The sequence below is a fragment of the Squalius cephalus genome (genome assembly GCF_949319135.1).
Source record: "Squalius cephalus genome assembly, chromosome: 25".
NCBI lineage: Eukaryota > Metazoa > Chordata > Actinopteri > Cypriniformes > Leuciscidae > Squalius > Squalius cephalus.
The window spans coordinates 436,545-454,510 of record NC_137146.1 but is presented as its reverse complement, the minus strand read 5'-3'; the positions used below and the strand labels follow the sequence as shown (position 1 = coordinate 454,510).

Here is a 17,966-nt window from a genome sequence, read left to right as displayed (position 1 = left end):
TTCATTCCGAAACTAATCGAGTGAGTGAGTCATTGAATCGTTCATTCGACCAATTCATTTAAAAACACTGATTCATTCCGAAACTAATCAAGTGAGTGAGTCATTGAATCGTTCATTCGACCAATTCATTTAAAAACACTGATTCATTCCGAAACTAATCGAGTGAGTGAGTCATTGAATCGTTCATTCGACCAATTCATTTAAAAACACTGATTCATTCCGAAACTAATCGAGTGAGTGAGTCATTGAATCGTTCATTCGACCAATTCATTTAAAAACACTGATTCATTCCGAAACTAATCGAGTGAGTGAGTCATTGAATCGTTCATTCGACCAATTCATTTAAAAACACTGATTCATTCCGAAACTAATCGAGTGAGTGAGTCATTGAATCGTTCATTCGACCAATTCATTTAAAAACACTGATTCATTTAGAAACTAATCGAGTGAGTGAGTCATTGAATCATTCTTTCAACTAATTCATTTAAAAACACTGATTCATTCCGAAACTAATCGAGTGAGTGAGTCATTGAATCGTTCATTCGACCAATTCATTTAAAAACACTGATTCATTTAGAAACTAATCGAGTGAGTGAGTCATTGAATTGTTCATTCAACTAATTCATTTAAAAACACTGATTCATTCCGAAACTAATCGAGTGAGTGAGTCTTTGAATCATTCATTCAACCAATTCATTTAAAAACACTGATTCATTCCGAAACTAATCAAGTGAGTGAGTCATTGAATCATTCATTCAACTAATTCATTTAAAAACACTGATTCATTCCGAAACTAATCGAGTGAGTGAGTCTTTGAATCATTCATTCAACCAATTCATTTAAAAACACTGATTCATTCCGAAACTAATCAAGTGAGTGAGTCATAGAATCATTCATTCAACTAATTCATTTAAAAACACTGATTCATTCCGAAACTAATCAAGTGAGTCATTGAATCTTTCAACTCATTAGGACCGATTCATTCGGGAACTAAACAAGTGTCATTGACTCAATCATTCAAATGTTTCGAGTACTCGTTCAGGTTAGGACGTTTCTTTGACGCAGTGATATATTTTGAACGCCTCTGATTGGTGCTTGTGTTCATGTGCTTAACTTTGATTGGTTACAACGCTCAACGCTATAAAAACACGGTGTAAACAGAAACCTTTGGTTTAATTAAATAGAATAGCACATTTCACAATGACTTTATTGCGGCAGCTGCATTTAATCAGCATCGCTGTGAACCTGAAGCTGGCTGAGATTGAGCTGTGCTTCACATCATTACGGCCGGATCTCAGTGTATTCCCGGAGCAGAGCTGCGGTTCTGGAGAGCTCAGCATCCGTGAGCTGATGTAACGGGACACTGGGAAATATAGCAGGACACACAGATTCTGCTGGGATCGTTGCATCATCATCATCATCATCATCATCATCAGGGGGAAACACTCGCACAGCAGCTCATGTTGATCAGTTCTCCAGGAAAGGGGATGTTCAGGTGTAAATATAGATTTATTCTTTATCAGAAGAAAATTAGAGCTGGGCAACGATTAATCACATCCAAAATACAAGTTTGTGTTTACAAAATATGTGTGTGTGTACTGTGTACAATTATTTTGTATACACACATGCATGTATATATTTAAGACAAATGTGTTATTTATACATAAAATATTTATATAAAAATAATATTTTTAAATAAAAAATATTTTCCTCTATGGAGAAAATGAACATGATTTTTACTTGAAGTACGTGAGTGTATCGCTCCTGTTATAGTTGTGCATGTGGTGTGTTTGAGTAGTGATCAGCCGTTATATGTAAGATGGAGCGTGAGGGCCGTGTGTGTGTGTGTGTGTGTGTGTGTGTGTGTGTGTGCGTGCGTTCACTCAAAATCCCCTCCGGACTGATGGCGAGCATCCATCTTTTTTCCATTTGTAAAGAGCTCAGATGGCCGTGACCTTCTGCTGATAAACGGGTGACGCAGGAGAGGCAGAGAAATGGCTTCACTTTCATTTATTTATGTTTAATGTGCGGCTGCAGGTCCGGCGCTCTGTTTTAGACCACTTAATGCTGGGCCGGATCCATCCGGTCTCCATTAAAGCTGCGGTCCCCTCCGGCAGACCCCTGAGAGCCCGCGCTCGGCCATCAGACGCTGAAGCACTCGGAGAGGTTCAGGCGCTCACTGCCGTGTGCAGATGGCGTATTAAAGTTCCTATTAAACGCATTCGTCAGGCTGTGGGTTTAGCGCTCGCTCGGCCAGGTGTTGATTATGGGCTGGTGTAGTGCGTGCCAATGTGTCGTCTGCCAGAGCCGGAAATATGGCACTCTCCAGCCTTCTTCATTTCCCTGTATATTATTCAGTTTTTAATGTAAAAAAAAATTGCAATTTGTATATGTATATATATATAAATACATACAAATTGCATTTTTTTTTTGCAATTGCTATAGATGGCCAGTGAAACTCAGCTAGTGGTTTTCACTGGCCACAATTTTGACATGGATACATAGGGAAAAACTGCCATATAGATATTTTTAATATTATATATATACTGTATATATATATATATATATTAGGCTGCTGTCACTTTAAGACCTGACGCACAGAGCCATTATACTGTTTTATATAGCTAATATAATTGTCTTTATGCTTTATGCTTGTCAAAATCTGCAGGAATGAGAAAAATTATGCTCAATATGCACAATCCCAAACTGACATTTGGGAAACTGACATGACATGTAACACCAACAATATTCATCCGGAGCAAATGAAACGAGCGAGTAAAGGGACGCGGGTTTGTGTCAACTAGCTGTCAGAGAGAGAGGAGAGCGAGAACACGCAGCTCATATTATATATATTATATAAAATTCAGTGTATATATATATATAAGGGCTGTCAAAAGATTAATCGCGATTAAGCGCATCCAAAATAAAAGTTTGTGTTTACATAATATATATGTGTGTGTACTGTGTATAATTATTTTGTATATATAAATACACACACATACATGTAAATATTTAAGAAATATTTGCATACATATACTGTATATATATTTATATAGTTTATATTATATATAAATATAAAAAAAATTATATATAAATAACACATTTTTCTTAAATATATACATGCATGTGTGTGTATTTATATATACAAATTTAATTATACACAGTACACACACATATATTATTAAAAACAAACTTTTATTTTGGATGCGATTAATCTTTTGACAGCCCTAATATATATATACTGTATATATTATTGAAAATAGCAATGTTGATTAGTATTTGGTCTTGGCGGATCTAGGCAAGTGGAGCTGGGGAGGTGGAGGGGTTCAGAGGAACTCTGCAGGACCATTTAAATATTTAAATGTTGAGCAAGCAATCTCATTGGCTGCAATATCAGCAGAGGCCAATCAGCTTGTGCCATATGGTAATGATGAGATTGCATATATATATTTTGAGCTCTATGTATCAAAAACAAACTAAAGTTGCATCAGCCTCCCATGACTTAGTGTCATCATCACCAAACACGCCACATCCAGCCTGCAGACTCCCTTAATTAATGCTGAAGTGTGTGTGTGTGTGTGTGTGTGTGTGTGTGTGTGTGTGTGTGTGTGTGTGTGTGTGTGTGTGTGTGTGTGTGTGTGTGTGTGTGTGTGTGTGTGTGTGTGTGTGTGCTTGAGCTGAAGAGAGAGAGTGTGTTTGAGCTCAGGTCTGTCCCAGAAGTGCCGGCGCCCGAGGCAAACGCTCCCAGAGACGGGGTGTGTGTGTGTGTGTGTGTGCCTGTGTGTGTGTCGTGGGGAAGAGACAGTCAGTTCCAGTTCCCTGTGACAAGAGCTCTCAGGAGTGTGTATTAGTGGGAACGAGACAAGTGTTTAAGGGCCATACTGTCTAACTGGGAGCCGTGCGTTTGTTTAATGGGATCTTTGTTTAACTTTGTTTAAGTTGGAAATAAAATTTCCAGGTCTATGCTCAAAAAGTGAATATATGGATTATAAATACAGCGTAAATATAATGTAGTACCATAAAATCTCCTAAAAATACAAAATATTAAATAAAAAAACTAAAATATAGTACAATCATTTCATTGAAAACAAATAAATAAATCTGTCATGTTTGTCCGCCACGCGAAGAGCACCAGAGAAAGACTGAGACTGGGATCTCTAATTTGTTATACTGTTTATTTAAATTTAAGTTATGTTATAATATTTTATTATTTTGATGTTTTTTATTTATTATTCTATGTATTCCAAGCTTTGGCAATATTGTATTATTTACAGTCATGCCAATAAAGCAGTTTTTTGAACTTGAATGTAATTGCTGTTGTGTGTTGTGATGAAGGAAACTGGCGAAGAAGCGCAAGGAGACGCTGAGCAACACGAGGCAGGAGATGACGGTGATGGTGAACTCCATGGACAAGAGTTACGCGGAGCAGGGAACCAGCTGTGATGAGGCCATCTCCTTCATGGACACACACAACCTCAACGCCAGACGTGAGTCACATGATCACAGATCTGCTGCTGCTCCCAAAATAATCATTCTGCCATCATTTATTCAAACCTAGTGATTATTTAAAATTAGTGATTATATGAGGTCAGACTGAGTCATTTTTCACTGAAAATCTCATTCACATTCAAGTCAAATGTGAGAAAACATGATGCTTAAGATCCCTGATGTCAAAGTCTGAATGAAACTAAACGTAAACATGAATGAGGTTTTAGAATGAGAGCGTGTGTTTATCTGCTGAATGACTGTGTTTGACGCTTGTAATCTTTCTGATCTCATGTCTGCCCCGCCTACCTGCTAAACTCAGCCAATCAGAGCTCTGATCACACGTCTGCCCCGCCCACCTGCTAAACTCAGCCAATCAGAGCTCTGATCACACGTCTGCCCCGCCCACCTGCTAAACTCAGCCAGTCAGAGCTCTGATCACACGTCTGCCCCGCCCACCTGCTAAACTCAGCCAATCAGAGCTCTGATCACACGTCTGCCCCGCCCACCTGCTAAACTCAGCCAATCAGAGCTCTGATCACACGTCTGCCCCGCCCACCTGCTAAACTCAGCCAATCAGAGCTCTGATCACACGTCTGCCCCGCCCACCTGCTAAACTCAGCCAATCAGAGCTCTGATCTCACGTCTGCCCCGCCCACCTGCTGAACTCAGCCAATCAGAGCTCTGATCACACGTCTGCCCCGCCCACCTGCTGAACTCAGCCAATCAGAGCTCTGATCTCACATCTGCCCCACCCGCCTGCTGAACTCAGCCAATCAGAGCTCTGATCTCACGTCTGCCCCGCCCACCTGCTGAACTCAGCCAATCAGAGCTCTGATCTCACGTCTGCCCCGCCCATCTGCTTAACTCAGCCAATCAGAGCTCTGATCTCACGTCTGCCCCGCCCACCTGCTGAACTCAGCCAATCAGAGCTCTGATCTCACGTCTGCCCCGCCCGCCTGCTGAACTCAGCCAATCAGAGCTCTGATCTCACGTCTGCCCCGCCCACCTGCTGAACTCAGCCAATCAGAGCTCTGATCTCACGTCTGCCCCGCCCGCCTGCTGAACTCAGCCAATCAGAGCTCTGATCTCACGTCTGCCCCGCCCACCTGCTAAACTCAACCAATCAGAGCCCTTCTCTCTTCGTCTGCCCCGCCCGCCTGCTGAACTCAGCCAATCAGAGCTCTGATCTCACGTCTGCCCCGCCCACCTGCTGAACTCAGCCAATCAGAGGTCTTCTCTCTTCGTCTGCCCCGCCCGCCTGCTGAACTCAACCAATCAGAGCCCTTCTCTCGTCCCACCAACTCTAGCGTCGGTCAACTATCCGGTTCAGGACTAAACTAACATCAATTAAATCTGTTTGACTTTTCAACCATTTTTGTTGTTTTATATTTTCTAGACTCCATTTGTCATTCAATTTTAATTCGTAAAAAATCAGAATCAGAATGAGCTTTATTCGCCAAGTGTGCGCAAACACACGAGGACTTTGTTGTGGTTTTTACCACAACAAATCATATTCATCATATTCCAAAAATTATGTCTAATCAATTTATTTATTTTTATATATTATTATTATTATATATATTAATCATAAATTACTTAATACAATCAATCCATTTTCTCCCACACGGCCGAAATCTCGAGGCTCTAAACGAGTCAATATTATGATTGATTGAGATTCACTGATGAAACAGCCGTAATGCTGGACGATCATGGCCATAAGTGAAGCATCCAGTGAACCGACAGCTCTCTGATCACATGACAGCATTATTAAATATTGCAGGAGCGTCCCTCAGCGTGACTGGCGTGTGTGTGTGTGTGTGTGTGTGTGTGTGTGTGTGAAGTGGCCACACACAGGGATAAATAAATCAACACGGCTCTTATGCTCGTGCCTGACCTTATCCTGCGGTGTGTGAGTGACAGACGGGTCACTGCTGTCACACACTCGTCACACACACACCGAGAGAAACGCTTATCATTCACACACACTGCCAGAGTGAACGTGAGCGGTGAACACAAGTGTGTGTGTGGATCAGAACAGGGTTGTGTATCCGTGATACTGCATTTACACACGCTGTCTTTAAGTTCAAAATAACCACAGATCATTTTAGTAAATGTACAGTGACATGTTTGATCTACAGTCAAACCAACATCTACTCAGACGCCTTCAACATTCCTCACTCCGTCCTTCTGTTAGACTGTCTCACACATGAGTTATGTTGAATATCTGTCAGCTGTTAAATTTAACTACACAATTAGATAATACCAGTTTAGCTCAACCAATCACCAAGCAATGCTTCATTGTGTTCAGTCTGTGTGTGAAAAGAGCATTAGCAATTAAAGACAACACACTTCAGCAGAACATGATCAGCTCAAAGTGTCCCAATCATTTTTTTGGTCCCAAACTTTTATAAATTTTACCAAATATACTGGGTATAATATGTCACAGTTTACTGTATTTTGCTCTTCTCACTCACATTACTGAACTATAGTGTCCTGATCACACCAGTGGAACATATCAGAGATGATCTCTGGTGTCTGAGTGATGTTTGGTTTGAGTGTGTATAATAATGTGTGTGTCAGTGAACTCAAATATCCTCTTTCTCTGCTGATGTCCTCTTGCTGCTTGTTCTCTGTAAAGCGGTGTCGTCGCCGTCCTCGTTCACCGTGAAGACTAACACACTCAGCACGTCCGTGCCCAACGCCTACTATCCAGGTAAAGAGTGTGAGACTGCTCACGTCTGCTCAACTGCGCTGTACACACCCATGACATCAGCGTGTGTGTGTGTTCGTGTGTGTGTGTGTTCACGTGTGTGTTCGTGTGTGTGTGTGTGTGTGTGTGTGTGTGTGTGTGTGTGTGTGTGTGTGTGTGTGTGTGTGTGTGTTTGTGTGTGTGTTTGTGTGTGTGTTCTTGTGTGTGTTTGTGTGTGTGTTCGCGTGTGTGTTTGTGTGTGTGTTTGTGTGTGTGTTCTTGTGTGTGTTCGTGTGTGTGTTCTTGTGTGTGTTCGTGTGTGTGTTCGCGTGTGTGTTCGCGTGTGTGTTTGCGTGTGTGTTTGCGTGTGTGTTTGCGTGTGTGTTTGTGTGTGTGTTTGTGTTCGTGTGTGTGTTCGTGTGTGTGTTCTTGTGTGTGTTCGTGTGTGTGTTCGTGTGTGTGTTCGCGCGTGTGTGTTCGCGTGTGTGTTCGCGTGTGTGTTTGTGTGTGTGTTTGTGTGTGTGTTCTTGTGTGTGTTCGTGTGTGTGTTCTTGTGTGTGTTTGTGTGTGTGTTCGCGTGTGTGTTCGCGTGTGTGTTTGCGTGTGTGTTTGCGTGTGTGTTTGCGTGTGTGTTTGCGTGTGTGTTTGTGTGTGTGTTTGTGTTCGTGTGTGTGTTCGTGTGTGTGTTCTTGTGTGTGTTCGTGTGTGTGTTCGTGTGTGTGTTCGCGCGTGTGTTTGCGCGTGTGTGTGTTCGTGCGTGTGTGTTCGCGTGTGTGTTTGTGTGCGTGTTTGTGTGTGTGTTCTTGTGTGTGTTCGTGTGTGTGTTCTTGTGTGTGTGTTCGCGTGTGTGTTTGTGTGTGTGTTTGTGTGTGTGTTCGTGTGTGTGTTCTTGTGTGTGTTTGTGTGTGTGTTCGCGTGTGTGTTTGTGTGTGTGTTCGTGTGTGTGTTCTTGTGTGTGTTTGTGTGTGTGTTCGCGTGTGTGTTTGTGTGTGTGTTCGTGTGTGTGTTCTTGTGTGTGTTCGCGTGTGTGTTTGTGTGTGTGTTTGTGTGTGTGTTTGTGTTCGTGTGTGTGTTCGGGTGTTTGTTCGCGCGTGTGTTCGCGCGTGTGTGTGTTCGTGCGTGTGTGTTCGCGTGTGTGTTCGCGTGTGTGTTTGTGTGTGTGTTTGTGTGTGTGTTCTTGTGTGTGTTCGTGTGTGTGTTCTTGTGTGTGTGTTCGCGTGTGTGTTTGTGTGTGTGTTTGTGTGTGTGTTCGTGTGTGTGTTCTTGTGTGTGTTTGTGTGTGTGTTCGCGTGTGTGTTTGTGTGTGTGTTCGTGTGTGTGTTCTTGTGTGTGTTCGCGTGTGTGTTTGTGTGTGTGTTTGTGTGTGTGTTTGTGTTCGTGTGTGTGTTCTTGTGTGTGTGTGTTCGCGTGTGTGTTCTTGTGTGTGTTCGGGTGTGTGTTTGTGTGTGTGTTCGTGTGTGTGTTGTGTGTGTTTGTGTGTGTGTTCGCGTGTGTGTTTGTGTGTGTGTTCGCGTGTGTGTTCTTGTGTGTGTTTGTGTGTGTGTTTGTGTGTGTGTTCGTGTGTGTGTTCTTGTGTGTGTTTGTGTGTGTGTTCGCGTGTGTGTTTGTGTGTGTGTTCGCGTGTGTGTTCTTGTGTGTGTTCGCGTGTGTGTTTGTGTGTGTGTTCTTGTGTGTGTTCGCGTGTGTGTTTGTGTGTGTGTTTGTGTGTGTGTTTGTGTTCGTGTGTGTGTTCTTGTGTGTGTGTGTTCGCGTGTGTGTTCTTGTGTGTGTGTGTTCGCGTGTGTGTTTGTGTGTGTGTTCGCGTGTGTGTTCTTGTGTGTGTTCGCGTGTGTGTTTGTGTGTGTGTTTGTGTGTGTGTTTGTGTTCGTGTGTGTGTTCTTGTGTGTGTGTGTTCGCGTGTGTGTTCTTGTGTGTGTGTGTTCGCGTGTGTGTTTGTGTGTGTGTTCGCGTGTGTGTTCTTGTGTGTGTTCGCGTGTGTGTTCGCGTGTGTGTTCTTCTGGCTTTGAGCTCATCTGAATAACACAAAGCATACGGATCACTTTCAGCACATATACCATTCAAAAGTTCTTTATAAAAGTATTATTTAGACATTTTATGTGCAATGATACAATTTATTGACAATTTATGTCCTTATTTATTACTAATTATTGCACTGTTTTTATTCTTGCATGGTCTATCCTAGTTTTTATTTTATTGTATTGCTATTATGCTATTTATTGGCTTTAGACACACACCCTAGTTTCTAATGTTTTTATTGGTTAATGTCTTTATCTCGTGTTTTGACCGGGACTTTAGTACTTTAGTTTCATTCCTTCATGTAGAAATTAGTATAGAATGACCCTTGAACCTTGAAAAGTCTGGGGTCATGCATTAAATTGATTACAGTGAGAACAGTAGAACATTTAATATGTTACTAAATGCTACATTATAAAAGACGAGTAATGTTCTGCAGCTCAACTGTTTTCAACACTGATGATAATCATAGATGTTTCTTGGTCATCAGATCCTCATATTAGAGTGATTCCTGAAGGATCATGTGACACTGAAGACTGGAGTAATGATGCTGAACATTCAGCTTTGATCACAGGAATAAATTACACTTTACTGTATATTCACATAGAAAACAGATGATTTACATTGCAATAATATTTAACATTTTTACAGTATTTTTTATACCGACCCCAAACTTTTGAATGGTAGTGTAAACATTATGAGCAAGGAAGCGAACTATTAACATGTAATGAGTTGAACTAACTGTGTCCTGGATCTGGATGAGTGTGTGTATGATGTATAATATGTGTGTGTTTGCACTAGTCTCCTGTTTAACCTTCACTAACGCAGAACTAACTCTCGCTGATCTCCTCTCTCTTCTCTGTGAACTCGTCTCTGTGCCGGTGAACAGACCCGTTTGTGCCGACCGCCATCTTAGGTGAGAACCCTCTCTCTCTGTTCCACACGTGATGATGATGAGAACAACACCAGCGTCTTCCTCAGTGTCTCTGTCTCGCTTTCCAGAGCAAACATCTAAACATTCCCAAATCAGGAGACATTTACTGGAGAAACACAGTGACTGAAGATGATTCTTTTCTCAGTGACCCCATTGGCAGATGAAGCGTGCAGCGATTTGCAAAGATTAATATAAAGATTAATATAAAGGTTAATAAAACGTTACACTCACTTCTTCTTCTGGAGGTGCAGCAGGAACACGAATAGTTGGTACCGATCCTTTTTTCAGGAGCAGCTTCTCAGCAAATCCAGCTTTACTGACCCTCGTGTGTAAAGCAGTCTGGTGTGTGAGAGATGATTCGCACGAACATGAAAGCTTGACGTTGATCGTGGGGAATATTCCCTTCGAAAACAAACTCAGCCACTGCGTCTTCAGCGGTTCGGCTTCAGGAGCATCAACATGATGCTGTGTTCCTCATTACACCCAAGAACACCACACTCGCTTAGACGACATTCTGCTCATACACAGAGCTCCAGCGTATCAACAATGGCGGACTATGATTGACAGCTCGCTCACGAGGGCGGGTCTGTGTTGAAACGCTGCTGTCAATCAACAATCGTGGGAGGAGCGTCAGACCGTGTGACATCACAAGGTCGAACGGCTTGATTTGAGACGGGGAAAACATATATGGAGATTTAAAAAAAAACACTGGATGGATTTTTATCGTTTTATGATGGTTGTGCACAGGCACTGCCAACACACACTTCAGTACAATCAACTTGTAAAAGTGCATGTACCATTATATGACCCCTTTAAACACAAACTCACTTCATTTTGACACAAGACTTGTTTCTCCAGTAAATGTATCTTGATTTAAGAATGTTTTAGATGTTTGTGCTGGAAAGCGAGACCGAGGCCTTAAGGAAGACGCTGGTGTGTTCAGTGTTTGTGTGTGTTGTTGAGAGACAGACAGGAGGTAGATCTGACGCTTCTCACATTCATTCCTGCCTGCTTTTCTCTTGTGTGTGAGATCTGAGGTTATTCCTCCGAGCCGAGGCTTCACCCCATCCCATCCGCATTCGGTGTCGTGCGTGTGACGTCACGTCTGTCTATGACCTCTCATGTGCATGGACAGATGATGTGGACCGGATGAGGGGGGAGTGGCAGTGTGGCACGATAGAATAAACCAATCATTTCCATTCTTCAGTTCGTTATGCTGATGATAGCATTTAAAACACACTTTCCCATTATAACGTTTTTACAAAAGAACACAGTTTTACTATCATTTCGGAACAGCTGCATTAGACTATATTAGATGAGGACTTGCGTTCAGGAAGTGTATTTCCCATTCATTCAATTAAAGACACAAGACTGCGTACTAACGAGGGAATTAATTAACTAGCCGTCCCATAAAGCACTGGGGTTTTTGTCTTAAAGGGACGGTTCGCCAAAAATTATCATTCTGTTATAATTTACTCTCCCTCGTGGAACACAAAAGATATTTTGAAGAACATTGGGAACCGAATAAATTTGGACCCCATTAACTTCTTTAGTGTTGCATCGAAGAAAGAAAGTCTGGTTTTTGAACACATGATGACCATTTTGGAGTGAACTATCGCTTTAACTGACTTTAACTTTCGACTTTTTGTAGCTAGGAAGCTATTTAGCTATACGCCAGTCTTTCAGTTTTTTCTGAATTACGTTAATTACAATATGATTTATTTTTTAAGCGCACTTATTTAGGCAGATCTCATCCCCGCCGGCACTCAACCGACACTCAGTGCTGAAAGTGATCAAAATAATGCCAGCCGTAGAAAACGTTCAGTGCTAAATGGTTGTAAACAGTTGGAAATTGAAACCATTTTTAACCCTGATTCAACCGTGAATAAACATGTGCTTTTAAAATGTCAGTGGTTTTAATGTTAGAAAAATGTTAGCGCTAAAAGGTTGTGAAAAGGTTAACAAAATGCTTTAAATTATAGCAAGATCTGTACGAAAAGTAAAATGTTGAAACAATGTTGCAAAATTGAAACCAATTTTTAACCCTGATTCAACCGTGATTCATGATGTCGATTCACCCGTGAATAAATATTGAAATGTGTTTTAAAAATGTAATTTTATTTAATGTTCGAAAAACGTTAGTGTTAAATGGTTGGAAAAAGATTAACAAAATCCTTTAAATTATAGCAAGATCTGTAAGAAAATTAAAATGTTGAAACAATGTTGCAAAATTTAAACCATTTTTAACCCTGATTTCAACCGTGATTCATGATGTAGTTTCACCCGTGAATAAATATTGAAATGTGTTTTAAAAATGTCAGTTGTTTTAATGTTAGAAAAACGTTAGTGTTAAATGGTGATAAAAAGATTAACAAAATCCTTTAAATTATTGCAACATCTGTACAAGAAGTTGATTCCATTACGCAAAATTCAATACGGATTCAAGCGTTGATTCACGCATGAAATAATGTCAGTTGATGTTTCAGCGTTAGCGCTAGATTAACAACGTACTTAGAAATCAATGTCGAAATCTCTACAGAAAGTAGGACGTTGAAACAATGTTGCAATATCAGCGTTCATTCGATTTGCAGAATTGAAACCAGTTTTAACCCTAATTCACCTGTGAATAAATATTGAAATGTGCTTTAAAAATAATGTCAGTTGTTTTAATGTTAGAAAAAGGTTTGAATTATAGCAAGATCTGTATGAAAAATAAAACATTGATTCAATTTGCAAAATTCAAAACTGATTCAGCTGTAGATTCAACATGCATTCGATCTGCTAAACTGATCCAAAGTTCAACACTGATTCAACCTTGACTCAGATTTACTCGTGAAGTAACATTAAAATATGGTTGAAATAATGTCAGTTGTTGCTTCAACACTGAAAAACAATGGCATTTAATGCAAAGTGGTCAACAAAACACTTCTGACTCGACAAGATCACATCATTGAAAGAATATCAGTGTTGATTCGATTTCCCAAATGGAAACAGAATCCAGAAATGCAGTTCATGGCGTCGCGTAACCTCGTCTCGTTCTCCATAGTTTTCTCCACAGTCGTTCGGCAGCGAAGGTCTAGAATGGGATTTCTACTTCCGGTTCGGCCTCGTCTCATTCTGTCATTCAGACGCTTCAGACGTCCGTTAGTTGATGAGAGATCAGTCAGAACCTCAGATAGTCTTCATGTGTAGCTGCTCTTGCTTCAAACTATCTTGTTGCTTACACCCTTTTTCCTCTCTCTTCCTGTTTTCTTTCTTCACATTTAACCTGTTATGTATCCTCTTAAAAAGTGCCCATTAATGGTAAGTTGCCAATCGGCCCTGTGTTTTTTGGGGGTTTACTGTCAGTGGGATCCGCTCCCCCTCAAACCGTGTCTCTCTCTCTCTTTCTCTCTCTCTCTGTCTCTCTCTGTCTCTCTCTCTCTCTCTGGCATGGCCTGGTGTCGCACGCCCTCCCCGTCCACCTGTGCAGACATTAGCTAGCATGGCCTCCTCATACACACACCGTGTGTGAAACACCCTCCACTCACCTCCATCCTCACACTGCAAAACATGCTCTTCTTACTTACTATTTTTGTCTTGTTTCCAGTTCAGATATCTAAAAATCAAGATGCGTTTACTAGATGAGGAAAATGCTTTAAGATATTATATCTCGTTTTCTGGGGGAAAAAATCAAAATGAAGTTTTGCTTAAAACGAGCTAAATGATCTGCCAGTGGGGTGAGCAAATTAATCCTGTTTCTGATTGAATTAAAATCACTTTTTCTGACCCCATTGGCAGATCATTTAGCTTGTTTAAGCAAAACTCACTTCATTTTGATTCCCCCCCCCCCATAAAACAAGACATAATATCTTATGTCACTTTACTCATCTAGTAAATACATCTTGAATTTTACATATTTGTACTGGAAACGACAAAAACACTAAGTAAGAAAGTGTGTTTTGCAGTGCACATGTGCTTCTTTTGCTTTTGGTTCTGGTTCTGGTTTTGGTTCTGGTTCCCGACCCTGTTGTGAAGGTTCCACATCCACACATCACCGTAACCCTTCATTCGGACACCATTCCACCATTCGTGCGATCTCTAGCAAGCTAGTTTATGAGAACAGACGGCTTTGTTTTGATGTGTACTTTGAGGTGCGCGTTCTGTTTATGCACATGTCGGATTAGAGTTGTGTTGTTGTTGTTGTTGTTGTGCTCATCTCTTCATGTAGTCGTCGTTTAGCAGCCGTAAACCCTTCGTTTATCCCTGTTTGCTGACCGCTTCTGTGGCTTTGGTTTAGACGAGAGCCAGACGATGACCAGCGAGACCAGCAGCCTGGTTCAGTCACACACACACTCCTATAAGAAGCGTGAGGCGCTGGACGTCCCGTACCAGACCGGACAGCTTCACCCGGCGATCCGAGTGGCCGATCTCCTGCAACACATCACACAGATGAAGTGCGCCGAGGGCTACGGCTTCAAGGAGGAGTACGAGGTGATTCTGCAGGTGGACATGCCAAACATGCTTTTCTTACGCAGTGTTTCTGTCTGGTTTCCAGTCCAAATATCTAAAAATTCTTAAATCGAGATGCATTTACTAGATGAGTAAAGTGACATCAGAAATTCTGTCTTGTTTCCTCATAAATACATAAAAATGTGTGTTTTTGACCATATGATGATCATATGTGCCAATGGGGTAAGACAAATAATCTTGTTTTCTATAAGAATTAAGACTTGATTTTATTTATTTTTATCAGAAAGATAGAATTTCTTATGTCATTTTACTTTTCTAGTAAATGCTTCATGATTTAAGATTCCTTTGATATTTGGACTGGAAACAAGTCAAAAATACTCAGTAAGAAAAGCATGTTTTGCAGTGTACTCTTACTATCATTTGTTTTGTCACGTTTGTGCATCACTGCATGCATTTATGAATAATTCATCCTGAAAAATCATTTAGTCACATTTAAAGTGCCCCTATTATGCATTTTCGAGTGTAAAAAGTCTGCAAAGTTTTAAAGCTCAAAGGGCAGATCAATAAAGTTATTGTTTGCTAAAAGAAAGAAGTGATTCTGAACTGAAACGAGTCGTCAGTAATTCAGTCTCACTTCCTGTTACAATGTAACAGAGTAACTAATTAGCATAATGCCCGCCTGTGGTCCTGATTGGCTGAGCAGCGTCTCTTAGCTCCGCCCTCAAACACTGTAGTGTATCTGAGACTGGAGAGTTTGGTTCGTGTTGTTCATGTGGAGAAGACGCTGTTTTCTGAGATCGATACGGTGAAACCCACGCCATCGTTACTGTTCGCATCACTGTGATCAAGAGCTGAGATTCAGATATGATAATGAGCGTTTGCTTTCTGACCAATCACAGCAGAGCAGCTCTCAGAGAGGCGGAGCTTAGAGAGACTGAAGCGTTTCAGACACAGAGGAAAGAGCTGACGCTGAAGATTAAAGTGTTTTTTGTAAAACTGTTGTAGGAGACTCAGAAAGCCTTTAAAACAGCATGATAGGGCACTTTAATCAATGTCATTCCAAACCTGACTTTATTTCTTCTGTGAAGCAAAAGGAGATGTTTAGCAGAATGTCCAAGCTTCTGTTTTGCATAAAGCAAAAGTGGATTTTATGGCACTTTTTTTTTTTGGTCCTTTTTTATTTTAGCTTGATTTTCATGTTTTGTTTAATGGGGAATAAAGTAATACAGGTTTGAAACGACATGAGAATGAGTAAATGATTCAACTATTCTTTTAATTTTCACTGCAAAAATGTATGTTCTTCCTCAGTGTTTCTGTCTCGTTCTCCAGCACAAACATTCTCAAATCAAGATTCATTTACTGGAGAAGAAGCAACATTACTGAAGATATTAAGTCTTGTTTAATGAAAAATGTATCAAAATAAAGTGAGTTTGTGCTAAAAGAAGAGCTGTCAGTGGAGTCAGAACAATCAACTTTATTCAAAGGGACATTTGCTCTTGTTTTAAGCACAAACTCACTTCATTTTGATCATTTTTTTAGTAAACCAGACTTAATATCTTCAGTATTTTGTTTCTGCAGTAAATGAATCTTGATTTAAGAATGTTTAGATGTTTGTGTTGGAGAACGAGTGAGAAGATCGTGAGGAAGAGATGTTCCGTGATCTCATGTCATCTCCGGCCCGCTCCAGTGTTGGTTCTGTCCCGGCCACACACACACACACGCTGATCCACGGCTCTGTATGTGTGTGTGTGTGTGTGTGCCATCCTCTCACTCACAGCTTGATCCTCCACATCTCACTGAAGTAAATATTTCAGGCCGGAGCGCTGGTTGGGAGCCGCCCCGAGGGCTCGTTCATTATGGATAAAGAGTGTTTTAGAGTTGAGGTAGATGTTGAGTTCAGCACACACTCCATCTTGTCTTAACTGTGTTTTCACCCTCCATGTTGAATGACAGTCGCACAGTGAATGAGATGACCAGCACTAAAATATTCCCTTATCTTTCCCTCCGACACATGCTTCTTGTTATTCCTTACATTAACTTTGGAAAAGATAAACGAGGTAAGCAGTTTTTTGGATATATGTAAGATGTTTGAGTTGCTGATATGAAAGATTTGTCCTTAAAGCTCCTGTAACTGGCCCTTCGCTAAGCCCCGCCTTAAAACCCTCATTGACCAATCCTAGCTGAGCAGCTGTTTGTTATTTTTATTTTATTGAAATAACAATAACAATAGGGGAATATAGAGTCGTGCAAAACACTTGAATCTTTTTCAAACGCAATGCAAAGTTTAAAACTATGAAAACACATGAGGAAATATTGTTGCAGAGTTACACGGAGAGAAGGATCTTTTAATAAATCTTATTTTGACTGTAAGAAGTTTGAATGAAGCCAATACATAATTTGAACTATTTCTTTAAAGAGCAACAAGGGAAGTCAGCTTTATTTCTACAGATCTACTTGCTCGGAAAATAACAGTGTTGCAGAATTCATTGAGTTATAAAATGACAGATTAATAAGATCAATAACAGTGTCAGTGTTACAAAGTTCATCAATAATGAAACGGCTTCGAAGGAGCTCTACAGAAGCGGTGTCATAATTCATTTCCAGACCATGAAAGAATAAGATGTGACCCTGGATCATAAACCCAGTCACGAGTCGCACGGGTTTATCTGTGGCAATCGCCGGGTCAAAATTATAGATTTTTCTTTTATGCCAAAAATCATTAGGATATTAAGTAAAGATCATGTTCCATGAAGATATTTAGTAAATTTCCTACCGTAAATATATCAAAAAATTATTTTTGTGAGTGAATGCACACAATCGCCAACATAAATGCACAACTTTATTTTCTCAATATTTATATGTTTTTCCCTCAGAGTCCAGATCTCGGCCAAATATTGTCCTAGCCTAACAAACCACACATCAATGGAAAGCTTATTTATTCAGTCCAAGCATCCCAGAACAACATGCATTATTAAATCTGGCTTGATGCTTGTTTTATTCATGCTTGTTTTGACATCTTTCGGCGAGCGAGTGTTAATCAGCATCAGTTTCGGCGCGACGGTTTATTATATTTGACTTCACCTTCTCCTTTATCCTCGGCGCCACCGGAGGATCCGGAGAGGTTCGCGTTATAGAGTTAGATCCAGATCTGATTCTCAGAATTGTGAGTTTGAGCTCATGGTTCCAGGCCAGCGTCTGATTGGCTGTGGTTTCGAGGCTCAGCCAATCACAGCGAGTGTCCTCGAGGGACAGAAACAGCCTGGAGCTTCCCATCAGCCATTGCACCATCTCGACCCATGAAGCTTATTTATTCAGCACCACATTTCTATATTTCAAAAGATTATTTTTCCATCACGCACAGTCTGAGAATCATCACTCTCTCCGGTCTCG

General features: G+C 40.8%; 1 protein-coding gene across 1 annotated transcript in view; it reads left to right on the top strand.

Annotated features, from left to right (window-relative positions):
• Positions 1-17,966, top strand: part of LOC307153699 (receptor-type tyrosine-protein phosphatase mu-like) — a 187,369-nt gene that overhangs the window by 127,874 nt on the left and 41,529 nt on the right. The window contains exons 11-14 of the mRNA XM_079863325.1: positions 4,336-4,487; positions 7,127-7,201; positions 10,080-10,106; positions 14,404-14,597. Of these exons, the coding sequence (XP_079719451.1) occupies positions 4,336-4,487; positions 7,127-7,201; positions 10,080-10,106; positions 14,404-14,597 (448 nt within the window). The remainder of the gene's footprint in view (positions 1-4,335; positions 4,488-7,126; positions 7,202-10,079; positions 10,107-14,403; positions 14,598-17,966) is intronic.